The sequence below is a fragment of the Eleginops maclovinus genome, chromosome 20 (genome assembly GCF_036324505.1).
Source record: "Eleginops maclovinus isolate JMC-PN-2008 ecotype Puerto Natales chromosome 20, JC_Emac_rtc_rv5, whole genome shotgun sequence".
Lineage (NCBI taxonomy): Eukaryota > Metazoa > Chordata > Actinopteri > Perciformes > Eleginopidae > Eleginops > Eleginops maclovinus.
Genome location: NC_086368.1, coordinates 3,717,209 through 3,740,452, shown reverse-complemented (window position 1 = coordinate 3,740,452; position 23,244 = coordinate 3,717,209). Strand labels below are relative to the sequence as shown.

General features: G+C 38.9%; 1 protein-coding gene across 2 annotated transcripts in view; it reads right to left on the bottom strand.

Annotated features, from left to right (window-relative positions):
• Positions 1-3,159: 3,159 nt before the first annotated feature.
• LOC134882591 (copine-9-like) overlaps positions 3,160-23,244 on the bottom strand; it is a 144,808-nt gene continuing 124,723 nt past the window's right edge. For both annotated transcript variants that reach the window (XM_063910393.1, XM_063910394.1), the window contains 5 exons: positions 20,006-20,133; positions 17,685-17,787; positions 15,259-15,316; positions 5,948-6,021; positions 3,160-5,332 (listed from right to left, as the gene is read on the bottom strand). In XM_063910393.1, the coding sequence (XP_063766463.1) occupies positions 5,117-5,332; positions 5,948-6,021; positions 15,259-15,316; positions 17,685-17,787; positions 20,006-20,133 (579 nt within the window). In that variant the 3' untranslated portion in view covers positions 3,160-5,116. The remainder of the gene's footprint in view (positions 5,333-5,947; positions 6,022-15,258; positions 15,317-17,684; positions 17,788-20,005; positions 20,134-23,244) is intronic.

Sequence of the window (23,244 nt, the reverse complement as noted above, 5' to 3'; positions counted from 1 at the left end):
CTGGCTAATGTTTGAAAAAAGGATGATAGCCTGTACTGCTGCAGTGTTTTCTCAGAGAGATTACAAACCCGCCTTTATTTCAATTTAAATGCAGACAGCTCCCTCTGTTTGGATTAATGTGAGTAGCAGTAAAAACAGAGGTTTCTGTAAAATAGTGTACACTTATACTATATATGAGACTACTTATAGAGTAGAGTTTTATATTTATAATATGATATATTTTGTTGTGTCTGCTCTATGTTGTGCAATAACTACATAGATGTTTTGTTTTCATTTAAAATAACTCTCAAAGACAAACGTATGCAGTATTACAATTTGTAGACTGAATTCCAAGATAAAACAGGAACACATAAGGAATATCATTAAGGAAAATATTAATCTGGCAACTAAAGAATACCAAAGCTTTTCTATTTCAGATTCACTTTCACTGTCAGCATTGCAAAATTAATTGTGTGTGGGACAACCATTCTTTGAAGGCTTAAGAGAGGTGGAGAAATGAAACCCAGGGCATTCTGATCCTTGATACACTCCGTGTAGTGTAGGCTCATCAACCATTTTTTGGTTTATTTGTTTGACAAAAAATATGTAAATATGTTTCCCATCATAATAAAAAGGAGGTGATTTTCATTCAAAAAGCATTTGTTCATTATTTTTTGAGGGATTATCTTGTTACAAACTGGTTGTCAGGCGTTTTCTTCAGCTTAAATCTGGAGAACAATTTACGCCAGTGAACTAGCAACAACTGACACGCAAAGTAAAATCTTTCAAATAAATATGAATCCATGTTGCTGAGGAATTTGAGGTGTATAATAAATCACCGCTTGGTTTGGGAGATGAACATGCTGGTCTCCGGGCCCCCTTACGCTTCAGCCCATAACAGACACAAGAACCTTGAATATAGAGCGCCTATTTGGGACATGGAATAAACAGAGTCATATTTTCACAATGGCCTGGTCAAAAAGCTGAATGATGCATGTTCTATCATCCTAATGAGCCAGTGAACCAACACAGTAGGACATTACATTGCACGGAGTTCCAGGAGGAGGGTAAGGGTCAGGCTGTGCTTGGCCTAGGAAAGGGCCCTCAAAGTATGCTGTCAAGCCCGGCTCGGTCAGCCTTTTCTTGAAGTCTCAACTTGACCTAAAGCAAATGGACTGGGGTTCAATACATGAAGATGCTGGTCACCGATGCCTGTAAGTCCCAGGCTAAATTATCCTGATATAACCTTGTAGGTTCCAAAATCCAGAAGACCTGCAGGTAGTTATTTGGGTAGGATGTCACATGATGTTCACCTGTTCAGCTTATACACCACTGACTTTAAATACAACTCAGAGTCATGCTACCTGCAGAAGTTTTCGGATGACTCTGCAGTGGTAGGGTGTATAAGGGATGGACAGGAGTACAGGGCGCTGGTGGAGGATTTTGTGGAGTGGACTGGAAGATAACTTCTACTTCTGAATGTGGCCAAGACCAGAGAGATGGTCATTGACTTCAGGAAGAAGAGGACGTCTCCACTGCCCCTGTGCATTCTGGGTGAGGATGTGGCTGTGGTGGAGGATTACAAGTACCTTGGAGTGCACCTCGACAATGGACTGAACTGGACGGCCAACACTGACGCTGTTTACAAGAAGGGGATGAGCCAACTCTATTTCCTGAGGAGGCTGAGATCCTTCAACGTGTGCAGCAAGATGTTGGAGATCTTCTACCAGTCTGTTGTAGCCAGTGCACTCTCCTATGCTGCCGTCTGCTGGGGGGGGGGGCGTTTATTGATTCTGACACCAGCAGAATCAATAAACTGATCCGGAAAGCTGGCACTGTCATCAGCATCAAACTTTACATTGTTTAAACGCTATTTTATTGTAATTACAATGCCTTGTTTTTATGCTGCTGCAACGAAAAAATGTCCCAAATTGGGATCAATAAAGTACTTCTATCTATCTATATCTATTACAGCGTTCGGATCTTGCTTTTTTCTGCAGGAATATAAATAGTTGATGAATAGCAACTTCTGGCAGCAACGACAGCTACAACAAAAGAGGAAGCCTTGCAAACGTAATAACCATGACCAGCTGAAGGAGACTTATATAGACAGTAACGTTCATGTCTGTCTTATCTGTGTAATACTGGATTCCTATTTATTGCTGCCGCTGTACAAGCCCAGGAGAACCGTCTCTCCCTGCCTCCATCTAGCGGCCAAAACAAGTCCCTGCACTGTGTTCCAAAAAGGAATGTAAAATTGGATCCATTTTACTAATACATTCTTTTATTAAATTCCTAATAGTTAACTTAAGTCTGAGTTATCTCAGTGGGTCTCTAACGGTTTGGCCACGATATGTGTAAAGAAGTATTTCCAAGGCATACCTTTATATGATCATTATAGTCAGAGAATAACTGAAAAACAGGTATGAAATAATTCAAAATTATACTATAGGACAGTAAAACAAAAAGAAAGTTTAGAAGGGGAGGGATTTATAAAATATGCATAAATAAAAAGAAAATATGTAAACAGTTCTGTTTGACATGGGCGTTTAGAGATGTGTCCATAGATCTAGTCTCTTAATTTTGCCCCACAAAGTGCACCAGATTGATGCATTTGACCTTAAAAAAAAGAAAAGAAAACTCCATCGGTAGCCTGCGAGAAAGGTAGCCTCACTCAGTCATACAAGCTGGAGCTATTCTGTTCCAAATATTAACTATGAGAGGCGAAGGTTTAATAATTGCGTTGCTGTGTCATACGTTGAATAATAACATTGACTATAGCTCTGATTTGTGTGCTAAAAGGGTAATTTGTCATTTTCACAAAGTGATGACTGTTCCAGCCATTCTCCATTCATGGAGTAAAGAGATAGTAAATAGACACATGATTTATAATAACACACATAACTGTGTTTAAATGTTAATTGGATGCTAACGTATAACTCTGAAACAGACATTTATTTGAATCTTTATGACACATGGCAATACTTTAATGGCTGGAGCTATCATCTCCAACTGTTTGGTTATTAATATTAATCAAAATGAATTAAAGTGAAGGGAATAAAGACTAGATAGAGTGATTCAAAGATTACAAATCAGTCTTAAACATATACCTTTATTTGGATTCTGAACAAAAACTAGAAAACATTGACAAACCTAATACTAATTTCTGACCAACACAAATAGTGACAAAAATAACATGTACATATTTAGAGAATAAGAGAAGAACAAAACGGAAGGGAGGAAGACTTTACAAAATATCCTGTGCATTACTTTAGATGTATTTACATGTTAGGCTGTATGGACACACAACTAGTGAGCAGAATGTTGTCTGTCAGTGTGTTCAATAAACTAATACTGCACACTGTTTATAACATGCTCCATACAAAAGAGTCCCATACGCTTTGTGACTTTGGGTTGGTGCGGACCATAACACATGCATGCATATATTAAACACTGTGACACAAACATATCCTACTGCTCATGTGTCTCCATGATCACACCACAGAAACAGAGCTGTCCTGCACAGAAACATGTCGGAATGTAGTCTGAAGTCTTTTTTTGGATATGAATAAAATACAGAACATCATTGGCAGCATATTAGCCAAATAAGCATGCAAATAACATAGAACTAATGTTTTATCATATAAAAATAGAGTCCTCCATCACCCGTTCCTGTAAGGATTATGACAGAAGTAAGGCCACATATCCGTTTCCTTTCTGATACAATAAGCTGACGAATCCTGTTGAATATGTTTGTAATTATTAGCTTTACAGACCTCCAAAACGTTTTATTTCCTGTAATTCTGCCTATCCAAGTAGCACAGGTCAGATAAAGACATTGTTTGTGTATGTGAGGAACAGAGAGCCTGTTAAAGTCAAATGATTTTGGGGTTTCTACTGAAACACCGCTTCATTTTAGCTTGAATCCCTATCTAACACAATGAAAGACTTATCAAAAATGAAACCAATTTGTGAGCATTCACTTAAATCAGTCTGTTTCGACAGTAGCTGAAGAGAAAAGCAGCCATGTATCAAACTGAAGCGTCAGTCCAACAGCAGTCAGGCAGAGTGAATTTCAGCGCTACATATCAAACCTCTCCTCACTCTTTTTGTCGGTGCCTGCTGAACAAAATGAAAGGTGACACACATTCTCTGCTACATATCTGACCTGTGAAATGTGCACTAACCCACTTTAAACAGGAACATTCTCCAGCCAGGTTCAGAAGCAGAGGCATTGTTCAGCCTCATCACCGGGGCTGGAGAAGTCGGTGCCTCCCAAAATTGTAAATGTTACGGTGGCTGGAGGAAGTGGAGGCTGGCAGTGCACGGTATGTTCCAGTCTGTTCTCCATCCCCACACAATTTCATGGCATCTTTCTTGCCCCGTGTGTCCAAGTGGGATTATTTTGAATATTCTGGCGCACAGTATCTAAAGTTGACCTCAAACTGCAGGACATTCTCCTCCCTTTACATAAAAAAACTTTTTTAGCATAGATATATATGCAGCATGTTCATGAAGCGGTGAAAGAAGTGGTCTGATGCCATAACAGGACAGGATCCAACTCGACTGCTCCTCTGTTTCGGACCTGCTGATACTGTTGCTAAAATGCCCTGAGAAGAAACAAACAAGGAGAGGACCCCAGCCCCCTGCTGTCTTTCTTTACAACTGATAAACTCAACTGGTAGCTCCTTCAGGATTCATCGTACAGCAGACAGTCTTTCACTGTGAGCAGGAACTGGACCTCTGCAGGAGGAGTTGTGACAGCAAAAAGCTTGGTAATGCTTCTTGTCAAACATTAGAAATGTAATTGATGAATGAGGGAAAATTGCTAACTACATTTGAAGCCTTTGATATAAATGCAGTTTGTGTGTAATTGCAAAGTTGTGTGTTTCACCTGCAGGGGGCGCCTTCTGATCGGTGCTGATAAAAGTCAGACTCTCAAATGTTAGAAGGATCAGAAGTGCATTTCCTATGATTCCAGTTGGAGGAATTCTTCCCTCCAACATCTCTGGTAGTTTACCACTTCCAAGTATGATCTTCAAAATCCTGACTCATTTCCTGTCAACAACCCTGAAACCATGCAACACACACATGTACACACTAACACACTAGCTACTCTCTGTGAATCTGCCGGCTCTCAGGCGTGCTTTTTGCTCTGCTTGGGGGCTGGGATTGTAGTGGACATTGAGGGTGAGTCTGAGGCGGCGGGCAGAGGGGGCCGGGGTTCCAGCCCCCGGGTCTTCATGAAGGACAGCAGCTGCTCGGGGATCTCTGCCAGGACGTCTTTAGCCAGCCGGGCCATGCTCAGGACCTGGTTCCCAGAGCGATCGATGTAGTCCCGGAAAGGAACAAACTGGAGAGGAGACAAAAGGTCGATTAACAGTTGCTCCAAAAATAATATTATATAAATGTAAGAAGTTAAAGTAAGATATGCAATAAAAATATAAAATGATATTTATATAAACACAAGAAGTTTGCAAATAAAATATGAAATACTCTATTTGTAGTTTTAAGTAAAATAAGAAGTTTGAGTAGCTACAATGTCCAATAAAATATACACTTAAATTAAATAAAAACATTTACATAAACATTAGAGGTTAAAGTAAAATGTGTATAATGCTCTACAATACATAACGTATACCACAAATACAGTGTATCAGTTATTAAGATGTTAATGTTGAATTGCACATATTTAAAGGGTTTGGCCCCGATGCCCCGACAGAGGCTGAGAGCAGTTTGATGGAAGGCTGACTGAATGATTTACATTTCTTAAATGTGTGTATTTCACCAGCAATATTTATTATTTTACCTTTGAATCAAAAATACACACCCCAATGACTCAAATATATTTAGCTTTGAACTCAATGTGTCTTTTTGTGTGACCATGACCAGGGTCCGATCAGAGGCTCCTTCCTGCAGGTGTGTAACATCTGTACTAAGGGCCTGTGTGAGGTCATGGTGGAATCACCTGGACGATGTCTCTCTCAGCAAAGCGCCCCCTGGAGGACACTCTCACCTCATCTCCATCCAGCTCCTCCATCGCTGCAGAACACAGAGAATTCCACTGTTATTCACCATTCACATAATGTCATATCTATGTTATTTGGTAGTTTATATATTCTTATTAGTAAATAAACATTTAATTTGGCCCCGACCTGTTAAACGTTATATTACCATATTTTATTTAAAGTTACTCTTTTAGGTTTGATAAAAAGTAGTGTAATGGCACTTTACTCAATTAATAAGATCTTAATTCTTACATTTGCAACGGGCCATATACGCTACACCAACATCCTGCATCTTCTTTACTGAACACATTAGACATCTTGCTTGAATACGAAACTGAAATATATTTTTAAAAGCATTTAAAAGTCTGATTGTATATTGCAATATTGATATACCAAGCAGTCAATCCTGATGTTAGGCTGTGGATCATTCTACAGGGAAATAATATTGTAAAGTAATGACTTTGTGTTAATAACTATCACATGAAAGATGGAGGCTCTGTCCATTAATTTGTTATTTTATTGTATTGTTTTTTAGCCTGTGTGTGAGCAGCATGCTGATCTCCTCATTGTTTTAATCTGGACTACTTTCCCTTCCTGGAGTAAACACAGTTAATTACGTCTCTAAGGAAAACCTGAGCCACAACAAACAATAATTTATTGATGAATTTATTTCTCTTTTACAAATCCTCTGAACAACAAGTAAACTGAGACTACCTTTCTGTGTTGGCAGGCACACAGCTTATTCTGAGCCAAAGCTTTTTGTTTTATCTCGAGTGAGTTACCAAAGGAGTAAACTTATAAAAAATCCATGCATCGCTGTAGGAAGAGTAGAGAATAGAAATGTTCTGCATTATTAACATTTGTCTTCAGGAAAAAGGACCATGCATAAAAAAACATCAATCTAAAAAAGAGGAGAGATGCCATCTGCATTTCCCTTTGTTTATTCATTTAATTTCACTCAAACTCTCTTTCTAGGATCACAGCTCTATATCCACAATAGGATATATGTATCTACTTTTGTACTGACTGTATGTGTATATGGATGGAAGGAAGCATACATTTATTATATGAGTATACACTATAATTGTATGTTGGGTATGTGTGTGACACATTTTACATACGTAACAAACTGTCCAAACACATGTTATATTACTCAGTTTGCTTCAATCTTCCCTGGTAGTTTGTCATTTTAGGTCCAACCAAGTACTGAGAGCAGAAACATGAATATACTTTTCAGAAGTCAGACTTTTCTGTATTTAAAATCCTTTTAAAAAAAAAAAATTGGTTCTAATTTTCTGAGATACTGAATTTTGGGTTTTCATTAGCTGTAAACCGTAATCATCAAGTTCAAAACAAGCTGGAAATAATTCACGTTGTGTGAAATTAATCTGTGATCTATATGAGTTTCACTTTTAAATAGAAATAATGAAATTAATCAACTTTTCCATGATATTCAAATGTATTGAGATACACCTGTATATGTGCCTTCCTTTGTAAAAGACTTGTTTTGTCTTTATATGTGACAATGTTTTTGTTTTCACCTGTCCTGTAATTACTTAATCACTCTAAAAAAATACAAAAAACATAAAAAATGTGTCTTCAGAGTAAACTCATTGTGGGGAGGTGGAGTACGTATAGAGGTAGTGTCTGAATTTAGATTTTTGGGTGTTATAATGGAAATCTTATTATATGGGAAAAGTAAAATATCCCCAAAAAATTTGGTGATGAACAAAGCAACATAAGTGCTTGACTAAAATTCAATGCATATTTCATATTGTTCATTGATTTTTCCATATATGAGTAATTCAACATCTCTAATTACACCACAGAAAAAAGCTGTGATCATTTTGCATTACGCACATCCCTGAGAACACACAAACACACCATTTTCTATCAGAAAATATACAAAACAAACATGTTTCAACTTCGGAGGAGGAGCAACATGGAAGGAAATGTAACTTTAGGCACCAGTTTGCTCTTTAAAGCAGATGTGTCTCTCTGTAGTCTGCGTTAAACTGTGGAATTCTTTATGATTTAAAGGGCTGTATGAACATATTAGGTTTAAGAACATGTATAAAGGAAGAATAACTAGACAGTGTGGAGAATTCAGGCACCGTGTTTTGCTGATAGTAGATTGTTGTGATTTTGGTTTCATGTTACTGTAAGTATTTGTAAGCAGCAGTGATTGTTTATCTTTTTTATGAATAAGGTGCAGGCAAAATAAGATGTTCTTCTCCCTGTTCCTTTCCATCATGCGCTACAAAAACTGCGTAGCAATGCTTTGTTTTATATTAATTTCCATGTGTGGAATAAACTGATAAATAAAAAATAATTACTCAATCACTCAATTGAAAAAAAAAACCATAAAAAAAGAATGTGTCTTCACAGTTAAGCCTCAACACAAAATCTTTGAAGAGCAGAGGGAACTTGGTACTAGCTGCTAACAGCCCCTCAGAGAGGCCCTCAGAGTGGGCCACAGACAGGGTGCTGGTCCCTGTGCAGCGCAGCAGGAAACACTCACCAGCTCATTAGAGCTATGTAGGCCACAGGAAGGAAGGAGACGTTACCCACTGGAAAAACTGAGTTCTGCATCTCTCTATTTATAGTTTTTTAACAACAAAAAGAAGAAGACGAGCAAGTGACAAACAATCTGTGCCAGTCCCAAGAGAGACCCTTCTCCTATTTGTGTTTGAAGAGAAAGAAGAGGAAATGATGCTGAGGGGAGACTGTTGAGGCTCCGCATGGACAAACACATGGCAGATGGTGGTCCGGGCAGCAGGGGGAAATAGGAAGAGGAGGGCAACAGAGGAAGGGAAAGGAACGTAGGAAAAGAAGAGGAAAACACGAGAGGAGGAGGAGGAGGAGGAGGAGGAGGAGGAGGAGGAGGAGGAGGAGGAGGAGAAAAAAGGGGGAAAGGGGAACAGAAATCAAATGACATGCTTATATAAGAGAGGGAGAGAAATAGATTGAGACAGAAGGTGTAACAAAGTAGGAGTAAAGGAGGGTAAACCCGGCATATGTGTGTGGGCAGGGGGGTCCACAGAAACACGTAGCTCCTGATGCCCTGAATAACACATGACAACACACACACGTCTGTAGAGGATATGGAGTCACATTCTGATTGATATTGATGAAGAACGATGGGAAATATGAATGCATTATTTTTAAACTCCAGCCTGTAGATGTCAGTTTGAATGTTCGTCAGTACATTGTTTTGCCAATGTGTTGACAAGACTGACTATTACATTCTCAATTAAAAGTAAAATAAAATACTATTTAAAGAAAACTAACATGAAGAGTAAGACAACAATGGGACGTTTTCAATAATATTTGAAATAATACCTCTGGACAGATCTCTTCACTACGCCATCTTAGCTTAGCGTATACTAACATTTGCTAATTAGCAATGAACACAAAGCGGATGGGAATGTGAACAGATATCCAGTTAATAAAAGACAAACCATATATATTTTTATCTTATTAAGGTGCTGTGATCAAAGGTTCAATAGTGCACTTCAAACAGAGGGGGTTTATTGGTGGAAGATTAACGGCACAGAACTTCTGAGAGGCCCCAGGATATACAGCAGGCATGTCTGTGGCTCCTTTAAATCTGAGCTCAAATCATATTGGACTGCCTGCCCTGAGTTTTATTCTTTTAACGGGTCTACTATTTGAATTTCTCATTTCCATGTTGCTCTAAGTGCTTTTATGTTGTTATTGCTTTGTTCTTTATAAGTTTGTATGTGAAACACTAATGTTAACCTCGTGGTGGTGCTAGAGAAGTCATTACAGCGCATCATCTGACCCGTGGTGTTCTCAACTAAAACGTTTTTCCTCTCAGGAGATTTTTCTCAAGATTACGGAGAGTTTTGACCTGCTAGAGGAAAGCCAGGATTAGCCCCTCTGGGTACTACTAAATCTTTAAAGAACTTTATGGTTATCCACACATTAGTTCTCGAGACTCGGTCTCGACCAAAGTGGTGTGCAGAATGAGAAACAGGCAGCAGCCTTTCAACAGCTGCTCACTGTGTGTGTGTGTGTGTGTGTGTGTGTGTGTGTGTGTGTGTGTGTGTGTTGTGTGTGTGTGTGTATGTGTGTGTGTGTGTGTGTGTGTGTGTGTGTGTGTGTGTGTGTGTGTGTGTGTGTGTGTGTGTCTGTCTGTCTGTCTGTCTGTCTGTCTGTCTGTCTGTCTGTCTGTCTGTCTGTCTGTCTGTCTGTCTGTCTGTCTGTCTGTCTGTCTGTGTGTGTGTGTGTGTGTGTGTGTGTGTGTGTGTGTGTGTGTGTGTGTGTGTGTGTGTGTCTGTGTGTCTGTGTGTGTGTGTGTGTGTGTGCTTTTAGATATCCTAGTGTTTTAACCATTTGCAATTGAATTCATATTTGTACGTGTGTATTAGTCTGGTGTTCTCTTTTATATCACACATGCAGGGTAGGCTTCAAATGAACCTCTTCCTGCACTATATATTCTTTGTTATGTTTGTGTATTTTTGAATTGAGCGAAAAAAAAAACACCACATGAATATTTGTTGCTTCCTTAGAATTTATTATTGTGCTTAACGGTCGAGAGACATATCCTGCAATAAATCTAGCATCTATTTAACATTTAGACTATTTTCTTTAAGTACTAGAATGAACACTTCCATGTTTATTGTTATTTAAAAATTAATTTCACTTCATTTTTTGTCTCAGTGGACCTTTTTAAACGACAGTTAGAGACATCTTTTAAAATGAGTGATACCCCACTTTTAAATGGTCTTTTATTCCTTTAAAATATTTATTTATTTTTAAATTGATTTATATATTTCATAGGTTTTATAAGCTTTAACTATTTTAGCAAAATTCCTTTTTAAGTTGGTGTTTAAATCATTTGACTTTTCCTAATGTTGTTAATTATTAGGTTTCTATTATTTATGTCTTATTTGGGTTTTTATTTTATTTTATATTTTAATTATTTATATTTAATCCTTTTGTCTTCCTTGGTTTTAGAGAGAGGGATCACCATTTCATTGTGTGTTATTCTTTATTATCATGGCTTTTACTGCTGTGTCTCTTAAAGTGTTGAACTGTTATATCATGCTTTTGGTTTTATTTTGTGTTTTTCTGTTTTAAATTGTGATGTGTGCCTTGTTAAAGCACTTAGAGCTGCTCCTGATGCATGCGTATTATTATTATGTAAAGTTATCTTGCTCATTTTTTATTTTTGTGTCTTAAGGTTGTTTTGTTACTTTGTGCGGTCCATTTGAGTATCTTTCTCAAAATTCTTGAAATTAATCTTTGAGTGACACTTTGTATGTGTAGGCCCCGTGCGTGGTATGCCACGTGGTATGTCAGTGATCCATCAATGTTTCCAAGACAGCACTCCTCTCGCTGGAATGACCATTAGTCAATGCTGGTTACATCTGCATTTCTCCAATGAAATAAATAACAGTTGGTAAAATATGTAGATGTGCTCTTTTGTGGAGATTGATAAATGTTGTAAATGTCGGATTGGATTTTCATCATGATGGAAATGTCTCCCTCTGGATCCTGGCTGGTATGCAAACATAAAACGAACTTCAAAATAACTCTAATATGGAAAGTGAGTGTGTGATCATGGTGATGAAGGAACAGCCAGAGCAGCGATGTGGATCACAGATGGGTTTTCAAACGTTGTGCGTGAAAGGCTTTCACAATAGAGATGATTCCAGGGGCCTCATCAGTACCACTGACACATGTTCATGACATCAAGTCATCTTGAGAGCTGTTGATTCCTGAATCAATTCAGAAAATCATTGTGGTTACCACCAAACTTAGGGGAGACGTGTTTTAGATGGGAATGAAATGGGAACACATGTTTACATGACTACTCTGGAATCCTCATCTTTGCATTTGTCTGAAGGTCGGGGCTTAATTTATTTTAGAGAGATGTGTATCATAGTGACTAAAACAATCTAAGCTGGGTTCAGGTATTTCCAAGCATCTTCTTCTCTTTTTGGCTTTCTTTACCAATTTTTCATTGATAAGCATGAATATGCAAACCCAGTCTTTATTATAGTAGATGTGGATTTTATACATCAATAATTACTTTACCACAAATAATGAATGACCATTCCATTGTTGAAAATGATCAAACATGATAATAAGTGTTATCTATACTGTCGGGAATTAAGACAACATGTGTGAGTCGTTGTGTAAGTACATTTTCATTTCTGTATTGGTTATAAAACCCCAATAATGCCCAGGGTCAATTTCATTTTAACAGTAAAGTAGTCCAAAATGTGAACTGAATGAGGGTTAATGGAGGTCTATGGAACAGAGGAAGAGGATAAAAAGGTTTTCATGCACGTACGCACGCGTAGCAGAAAGTACATGAAAAACCCAAGTACTATTAATGAAAAGATGTACTCTTGCTGTGCCGGGGTGTTTTCAAGCATTTCCTTCATTTTATAGTTCAAACCCTTTCCGGTGCTGTAATTGGATGTTTATTACTCCTCAATGGAAAAATGTAAATTCCCTACAGGAAGATAAATCAGATTTTCTGTTATCTTCAAATGTATTTGAATAAAAGCGTCAGATATACAAATAGAATTTAAAGCTTATTTCACAAATGTCTCCTCAAATATGTGTGAAGGCGGGATGAAACAAGTAACAACAGGATTGGTTATAGTGAATGAGATTGTCCTGATATGTCAGTGTTTGTGTGGGTTTTATTTACTTCCTGTCTTTAGTTTCCCTCCTGTCTGATTGTCTGAGTGTGTTCTCCTGTTGTCCCTGTTTTGTCCCCTCCCCAGCTGTGTCTTGTCCTGTGATTACCCTTCTGTGTATTTAATCTTGTCTTCCCTTTTGTTCCTTGTCCGGTTGTCGTCAATGTTACCTGCCAGTTGTTCCTACTCCTGTTCCTCGTGTTAGCTGGTCAGTGTTTGTTAGTTTTTCTTTAGTCCTACCTCACCGGCAGTTTATATTTTTTTTTGCATGCTTTTGTTTATATTCATCTAGTTGCCTCCCTTGTTTTTATTCTGCGTTTTGGTTCATTACCTTCAACCCTGACAGCAATTGCATAACCGCAGCTCAATACGTCCTAAGAGCAAATTGCAAGACCAGAATATGAACTATCTTTTTTCACAAGTGACATGTGCACTTTTAAAGCTTTTAAAGCAGCAGAGAGACTGAATCACACACATCAAGCATTTCTCTATGCTGAGTGACAGAATGTGCAAAGTGTTTAGTGGGGCAGGGACTGGCTCTGACAGGAAGTGAGTTAAAGGCGTGTCAAACAGCAGCCCTGCTCTTGTCACTTTCTACACGTCTTGTATAAATCGGGTTCCATTGGTGCCTCTCCACACATGAACCATTTTGTTGTCCAAATCTCTACACTCTTACACTTCCACCATTATTTTTCTGCCATACACAATCATTGACTTCTGACCCCAGCCTTAGCCCTCCACTCAATAGATTGGACCTGTGATTACTTATTTTCGTAGGCTGACCCTGAAGTTGCAGGATGTCCCTCAACAAAAGCAATGGGATTTTTCCAATTTATTTTTTAGTATTGGAGGAAACAAGATCCGTGGGAAACAAATAATTCTTAAATGTTTTGTTCAGCAAGATAATCTCCACATATTAACACCACTTTAGGATTTTTGAATCGTTAATGCAATTGGCAGAAGATGAAAGAGAACGTTAAGCTTTAAAAGGAATAACATGGTCACGTTTCTGTCACCGCTAAGGTAAAGCAGTTGTTTGGCATGATGACATTTAGTCGTCTCATTTAGACACTCTTTTTTAAGACGCATAGAAGATTCAGACTTTCACCAGCGGGGTATTTACTGACATATTTTATGTCGTAGGACACACATGTAAAAATCTCTCCTGCTTGTGTTAACCAGAGACCTTGTTTCAAGCATCCAACCCAAATAGACTTTCCTATAACCATTGACTTCAAGACGAGGGAACCAGACGTTTTAAAAAGCTCACTAATTTCTGGGTTCTAGGACACATTCCTATTAATATTTTTCAAAAAGGCTCTCTATTCTTTTTTCATAGCTGTAGGTATGGCAGACTAAACTCTACATTACATTATAAGCTCAAACTCTCGTGCTGGAGGATCAAGACATCCATCAGCTGCTTGTTCTTATGGTATGTTTCTGATCCAACAATATAATACTCTTTTAGAAAATGTGCAAAAGCAATTTTTATGTGTACACTCAGTGTTACTCACCAACAAGCATAGTGTGTCCTTGTGTGTAACAAACGTGTCATTTCCTGGGGATGGGAATGGAAATGAAAAGGGAAAAATTGAAGAAAAAAGGAATAGTGGAGAAAGGAATGAAAAAGGGCAAATAAATAAATACCATAAATAATATTTAAAACACGTCAAATAAATAAAATATAACAAAATGTGTATTCAGCTGTTAGGTACATTATAACTAGTTATATTTTTACATTTCAATTTTATCTTTTGGCTTACTCATTGGGTTCTATTTACCTGCCTTTGCACATACTCTGATGTAATGCAACTACATACGTGTGTGTGTAAGCATGAATGTGTGTGTATAGCTATCTGTGTTGCTGTACAATATGTGTGTGTGTGTGTGTGTGTGTGTGTGTGTCTGTGTGTGTGTGTGTGTGTGTGTGTGTGTGTGTGTGTGTGTGTGTGTGTGTGTGTGTGTGTGTGTGTGTGTGTGTGTGTGTGTGTGTGTGTGTGTGTGTGTGAGAATTCCTTCTCCTTCTCTATCGCCATTAAATGTCAATCCCGAGCTGTCCACATTATGTTTCTCATTCCCCTGTGTGAGAGGAAATCACAGTGTGTATTCTCGTTCAGTAATAAAATGTTTGCTTACCATCATCAAACGGCCATGTTGAAAATATCTGTGTTTTAGAGTGATCGGATGAGATGAGGATGAAAAATTAATAGACTCAGTAAGTGCCCTTTTGGCTCGAGTTGTTTGTTTGTTTCCCTCACACTTACGCTGAACAGCCAATCAGAGTAATTAACAGGCTGCTCTGCCAACACACTGAATCAGCAACGGAGCCTGTTGGCAGTGGCAGAAAGTCCTGTTGGTGCTGGACAGACAACAACATGGCCGACAGACACTCATGATGGCTTCATTTTGCCAAACAGGAAACAATCAGCTCGGTGTATTGGGGCCTTTAAATGTTAGAAATGTGCACACACACACACACACACACACACACACACACACACACACACACACACACACACACACACACACACACACACACACACACACACACACACACACACACACACACACACACACACACACACACTTACCATCAAACTCAGCAGGGCCCACTCCTACTATGATGATGGACATGGGCAGGCCGGCTGCCTGTGGAGACACACAGGAGGGGTGTGATCCAAAAATACAGAGTGGAAGTACAGTATATACACAAGCCTGAATACACAGATGACCCACTGAGCTGTTCCCATTATTATGTAGTCTTCAGTGCAAAGATATTTTGCTATCTTGACTTAATTTATTTGAATGTGGTTGTGCTGTTTTGTAATAAAATGACCAGAGATTAACCTATAAGCAAACCTACTGAGGATGATATTCCTCTGTATTTCACTATTTGGTCTAAAGATGTTGTTCTGTCGGAGCCTAAATGCTTGTTTAGCCATTGTGGATTATCTTCAAATGTGTCCTTATTTGTTTACAACACACGCTGCTGAAATTAGTCACTTAATGCAATAGTCACATGCGTGGTTTAAGGTGTTTGGTGTACCTGTTGTATGGGCTTGTGTGATGGACAAAGAGGGTGAATTGGTTCGATACATTTTGTTGATCAGAGGTGGGGAGTAACTAAGTACATTTACTCAAATACTGTAATTAAGTACAATTTTGTACTTTACTTGAGTATTTTCATTTTCTGCTACTTTGTACTTCTACCCCACTACAATTCAGGGTAAATGATGTACTTTTACTCCACTACATGTATTTAATCCCTTTAGTTACAGATCTGGATTAATGATGGTAAATATAATCAGCCCTTAAATCAGACTTTAGTTCACCTGGAGTAAATTCAGCAGCTACCCTGCAGTATACAAAGCCATTCAAACTAGCTGCACCTTTACCAGCTCTGAGAACACTTTAATGATCAATAATTATAAAACATATCAGAGATATTATTCTGAAATGGACCAATCAAACAATGACTACTTTTACTGTCGCTACTTTAAGTACATTTAGATGAGAGTACTTTCTACTTTCACTGGAGGAACATTTTGAATGCAGGACTTTTACTGTGACAGAGTATTCCTACACTCTGGTACTTCTACTTTACTCAAGTACAAGATCTGAGTACTTCTACTTTTACTCAAGTACAAGATCTGAGTACTTCTACTTTTACTCAAGTACAAGATCTGAGTACTTCTACTTTACTCAAGTACAAGATCTGAGTACTTCTACTTTACTCAAGTACAAGAACTGAGCACTTCTACTTTTACTCAAATACAAGATCTGAGTACTTCTACTTTTACTCAAGTACAAGATCTGAGTACTTCTACTTTTACTCAAGTACAAGATCTGAGTACTTCTACTTTACTCAAGTACAAGATCTGAGTACTTCTACTTTACTCAAGTACAAGATCTGAGTACTTCTACTTTTACTCAAGTACAAGATCTGAGTACTTCTACTTTCACTCACGTACAAGACCTGAGTACTTCTCCGACCTCTGTTGTTGACTGATGGTCTCGCTGTAACAGTCGGTTTCAATGAAGAACTAAACTTAGCCTCTTAAGCGACTTAATTCAGTAGGAATTGTGTTGCTACAGATGGCTTAGGTGTCAGCTAACTTTAGCAATTAGCGAACACAGCTTGTGCTTCTGGCCAACAGATGAACATACAGATCTGGAGAAAGACCACTCCAAATGTTTCTTAAATCGTTATCTCTACATGTATGGCAGCCATTCTATTGTTTGTTGAATTCCAACACAGAGAAATGTTGTCAGGAGTTTATAGAATACAATAAACATTTAACTCAAAGACATACCTATAAATAGTAAAACTAGATAAACTGATAATGCTGCAGTGGTCTCTTAATATTTTCCAGAGCTGTATATCCAATATTTTGGGCTCTGGCTTGTTCTCCAGCAACTTCTGAGAAAGTATCTGTATTATTCTCCACTGTGTTCCAAAGCTAGGCTATTATCTGTCTGGTTCTGAGCAGTACAGTGTGCAGCTCTTTTACTGAAAACTACTAGGATGCAGTCAGTGAACCAGAAAGAACCTGAAAGCCGTTGGAACTCTCAGTAGCTGAGGAGAACGGCAGAGTTATTGAAAATTCTCTGTGGGTTTCTCACCATGGGAGTCTTCTATAATGAAACACATTTCAAGCATTGTTAAAATAAGCTCATGAGCAGTGCCGCTCCAGTGCTCTGTACTTGCTTGCTGTGTGGAAGTGGATATCACTGCAGAGACCAGAGTTTTCCATTTAGAAACATGGCAAAAAATCTTAAAAAGAACAGCGTATTAACCCCTATTGTGTAGGTTCTGTAAAAATAACCTGATTTCAGTCAAAATACTTCCCTGTTGTATGCAAACAACCAGAAACAAACACTCATCTTTCTGTCTCCGTGTGTTCTGTGCTTCCCTCTTCAGAGAGGATTTAGCCCCCCTGTTAGGAGGGTGTGTAGATTTGAAAGAGACCCGGTCCATGTGTCAGCTGCTGTGTTCTGGTGCCGTGTGTCCACTCACATTCACTACAGCCTCTTTGGTCTGATCCATGTCTGAGATGACGCCATCTGTGATCATCAGCAGCACAAAGTACTGGGAGCCGTCTGTCACCTCTGCAGCACACCTACCATAACACACACACACACACACACACACACAATCATACACACACACACACACACACATACACACACACACACACACACACACACACACACACATATATTTGATCCTGTTCCATATGGATACTGAACTAACTTCAGCTAATGTTACACTAATGCTCCATGAACATCTTTCATGTGGCTACACTGTAAGAAGCATTAATGTACAGACAGAGAATCCATCTAAATCAATTTCTTAATCAAAATCTAAACAATACGAGTTGTCTGTAACAAATAATCTGAGAAGTGAGTTGTGGTGTAGGTAAACCAAATTCGGACCAATCACTGTCCACATCTCTGTTTGCTCAGCCATTCAAAAAGACTGAATGAAATAAAAATATAACGCAACCCAGTGTGATTATTAAGCGTATTTAGTGGCAAAAAAAGAAAATTGCGTTATTTAACTATGGCTGATAGGGCCAATTGGCAGTGTGTCAGTTCATCTGAACCCGGTTTTTAATGTGTAATTTAGTTTTATAGGAAACATTTTAAAATGTTTTCCTTCGCAGTGAAGTTACCGAACTCTGTTCGGTAACTTCACTTCTCTGTAGGGAGCAGTACATCAGAAATTAAAATGTATGTGTCAGTTGGACTAGCAGTGGTGCTTTTTGAGAATGTCCATGGCTTTTCCTCTTCCTCTTCCTTCCTTTGACCATCAGAGTTGACTTTACTTTACTTTATTGAGCACAATATTTCCCCAATTTAAGCTAGCAGTTTTGATTTTTTTTTTATGTGATGTTTTTAACCTCCACTGGTTTGGTCACCACACCTAGAAAAACAAGCACCATAGAGCACGTCATCCAAAGCAGACCTTTAGTTTTAAAGCTGAACAAATGTGGAATTTAGAGTTTCTAGTGATGTCAAAAATGACGCAGTCTAACCCCCCGGCAGTGGAACACCAGGGCTCTGTGTCGGTGATCTGAAGGAGTTGGCATGTTTTACCAGGCAGGGTATCATTAACCTTTACAGTGACACCGACATGCTCTATGGGGAGCACCTTGAGCGCCTCCGTACCCGTAACCCAGCTCTACCCAAAACACTGGGAGTGTATATGGCTTAAAGTGTTTGTAATAACTTGTGTTTAAGAAGTGCCCTGCTGCAGAGACCCTTCATAAAGCTGCTTCAGGTAAAAAAAAAAATGTCTAACAGGTATCAACCATATCCCTTAACTAGTCAGATTAATAGATAATGAAATATATTCAACCCCAACCTTTAAAACATATAAAAAACCGAGAATGCTGTGAGCTGGGTGAAAATGAATAGAGAAAACAGAAATTGAAGTTGAAGTCAGATATTCATAGAGCAATATGTCTATTTATAATAATGTATGAATGTAAAGTCTATGATAAATACATCTTAAAGTAATCTTGGCTATTTTGCATACTTCAGGAACATAAGGTCATCACACTGTGTCCTGCCCTCCACAGCTCACCTCAAAAAAACACTTCCTGTTTGCACTGAGCAGACAATCAACAAGTTAATCTGACAGGTTTATGAGAGAAGTTTGGAAATAATAAGGAAAATATTTCTCTTTTATGTCTAAATTGATTCATAAATGGATATTGGAGATCCGGTTCCCTCTGTATGGAACAGAAGGAGACAGCAGTGTGATCTTTGTGATTTTCTGCGAGCCTTTCATATGAGCCTTTCTTACTTGCTTAAACAGTAAAAGGCTGGCTAGTGCTGGGAGTTGACTGAAAGTTCAAGTTGAATCTTAACGTAATCTTTGCTTGCTAAAATGAAAATTCCACAGGGCCCTTAAAATGTAAATATTTGGAAACAATTTCCAAGTAAACTGTGATTTCTACTTAAAGATAAGAATGATTGACACTTTTCAGTGACTCAAGTCACCTCAGATTCTTTCTGTATGTATACATGCATACATAAACAGCTGATGGCACATATGCATATGAAACACACCGAAATGAGTAGAATATGTATATAAGAGAGAATATTTATGAGAGTGTATGAAGACATGTGTTAGTGAGAGTATATAAGAAGATTGATGGTAAGTGTGTGTGTGTGTGTGTGTGTGTGTGTGTGTGTGTGTGTGTGTGTGTGTGTGTGTGTGTGTGTGTGTGTGTGTGTGTGTGTGTGTGTGTGTGTGTGTGTGTGTGTGTGTGTTTGTGTGTGTGTGTGTGTTTGTGTGTGTGTGTGTGTGTGAGTGTGTGTTTTTCTCACCGAGCCACCTGGCTGATGACCGGGGCAAAGTTAGTGGGTCCGTACAGCTGGACCGTCCTCAGGCTCTGGAAGTAAGCCTCGAGCACACCCTCGATGGCCACACAGTTTGGGTTCTCTGTGTTTGAGTTCTGCAACAGAGAAGATCCAGTTAAAACAAATCCAACTCATTCAAAGGAAACAAATACGGTTCTGCCAATTCTCATGGTGAATGTGTACCTTTAAGCTATGCCTAAAACTATACCCTCACTCTAGCAAAGAGCCCATTGAAACAAACTGCCATTTACTGATGCAATTTTATGTGAAGGCCATCCCCCGTTCAGGTGTGCACTCAGTGATTACACTGCATCACATCTCATTCATCTGATGCTTTTATCAAAGTGACTAAAAGACTAAATGCCAAAAAACCATGAAGATACAAACTCAAACTTGCGAGTATATTCAAACAAGCCAAACTATCGAATGTGCTGGTGCATTAGCATCAATTGACATACATGTTTTAGGTACTACAACTTTATTGTGTGTGTGTGTGTCTGAAGCAAGATGAAGCAATGTGAAAACCCTTCAGAGGTAGAGAGGGGAAGGACACATTAGTGTGTTAAAAAAGGAGAACAGCTGGAAGCATTCAGTGTTGGTTACATGAAAAGTGGCAAAAAAAATGCAAAAAGGCAAGCTTTAGAGAGCATATCAAACTCTATTTAATCACTTTTGCTCCCCTGATTTTTCCTAAAGTGGTCGTTGGCAGTATAATACGATAATGGTGCATTAGCAACCCTAGACATACAGTACATGTTTTAACCCTAACACTGAATCATTCTGACAGCGGTGTTCTTCATGAACCGAACTGTATCATTTAGAAAAGCATATCTGCCAAACCTGTGAGAAGCTCTTAGAAGCTCCTTGTTCAGTAAAACAAAGATACTTGCCACAGAGAAAGATCAATCATTATTTCATCAATCTCCAATCGCACAGTAATACCCTTTAGATTATTTGTACTCCTTGAAATGCTCTTTGTGCATCGCCGTAACAGTGCCTGTCACTTAGGCACCATCATTCCATTGATCCTCACAATTCATTTTCAGGCCAGCCAATAATCTGTCCCTGATGTGATGGCCCTTTGATCTCAAGACCAATGTCCTGCTTAATGGAGAGTCTCATGGAGTGATGGGTGACACCTGGGTTGGTATTACTATGTGTGACCAGACGCTCTCTTCCTTCAGGTTAGTTGGTTTGTTTGGAAATGAGTTGGTTTTTTTTTGGGTTCCGACACCTTGCTATGTTCACACACGTCCACACACTAACACATTACAGATTAAATGACTGCACACTTAGTTTAGCTTCCTTAAATAAATGTACTTGTGTAAAGAGTCATGTACGGTTTCCAGATTTTATCAATCCTTGATCCAGGTCATGACTAGGGTTGGGCATGAATAAAGATGCCGAAAGTAAAACGCTCCAAGGTTTGGCTTCATTTCACATCTAAGGATGCAGATTCTGCGACATGCAACACATGTGTTAAAGCAATAGCATGCAAGGGAGGTATCACTTCTAATTTAATGAAACATCTGATGGTGCATGGAGTTTATTGAAAAGCCGATCAATGCACCATGTTTGATAAATTACGTGACGAGAGGCCAAGCACTTCAACGGCAGCAGCCAGTGTCGGACAAATAGAAGAGGGTCCCAGCTGGGACTCTCTATATTGGTTTATTTATTACTATATGTTACTTGTATTTATATTGTTTAAAGATTTAAGTTAATACTGTGTTCAATTTGGCCCTGGAAATAAAAGGGTATTGTTTTTTGACAACGTGTGTGTGTTTTCGTTTTTTTAAGTACCGGTTCGAGAACCGTTTCGGCACCGGAACCGTTTCAAAAATACCGAGTAGGCACCGGTATCGGATAAAACCCAACGGATACCCAACCCTAGTCATGACACGGATTTAAAATTCTTCAGGATTATTTGGAAAACCTACTCTGATTTGATTTTCTGAAGAGCAAAGAAATCCATCCGTCCATCGCCAACCTCTAATCCAGAGTTGTGTTGTGGATGCAAACTTTCCTTTCCCAGGCAACATCAACCAGCTCTGACTGGGGGATTCCAAGGTTCTCCCATGCCAGCGTGAAGATATAACCCCCCCACCTGGTCCTGGGTCTGCCTCTTGGTCTCCTCCCAGCTTTACGTGCCCAGAACCCCTCCCTAGGGAGGTGGCAAGGTGCCATCCTTAGTATTCAATCTACCGGTCCATCTTCGTTATAGTCTCTCCCTAGGTAATGAAGGGGGGGTCATAACTGAAAGAATAAGATTGAAGGTACAAGCGGCCGACTCAAGAAGTCTCTTTGATCTTATTAAAGTTTTCTTTTTGTCATGTTGAGACTCAGTTTTCTGTCTTTCATAGGATTTTCTATAGTTCATATGAAGGACAGGAAGGACACATAAGTATGGGATAATATGCAGTGAGCAGGTCATTGATGAGGAAAGTACACTGCTCAAGCTAACAGTGTTCTAACAATAACTGGACATAGTTTAAAATCATCTACTTACAAAATGGTTACATAGTATGCATTAAAGAATCAGTAACACTTGAACTCGTAATCCATCAGACAAAGGTTAAAGGGCACATTCTGCTCATTTTCAGCTTCATATCAGTATGTAGTGTCTCTTCTGGGACATGTCTCCATGCTTTAATGTTCAAAAAGCTGTGTATTCTTCTCATACTGCATGTGCTGCAGCACCTTTTTTCACCCTCTGTCTGAAAACAGAGCCCAGTCTGCTCTGATTGGCTAGCTTGCCGGCTCTGTTGTGATTGGTCGACTGCTTAGCGATGTCCCGCTGCTTAGCCTACCACGTACAACGTGTTGGAGTGCTAGCCAATAAAAGTGTGAGTGTTAAATAGTGATATCACTATGTTCAGGGTGCGATTTGTAGGGGGGGATGGTGAGGATTTCCCCCCCTCTGGTTTTCCTATCCCTACCTCTGCTAAATTATTTTTATCTCCGGTGGGGACAAGGATTTCCCCCCCTTGATAGCGATGAATGCAACTTAACTGCTAGCCTACTTAAACTCTTGAAATCTAACGATCTTCAGTGTCTTTACATCAGAGTAGGCTATTCAGCAGCCTTCTGGCAGACGGTGCATATTTCTGAACGTCATCGAACACAAAAACATTGTAACATTTTTGTGCGGGAACTTCGCAGGAAAAACAGCGCTGAACCAAACATGAAACGCGTTCAGAGCAGCA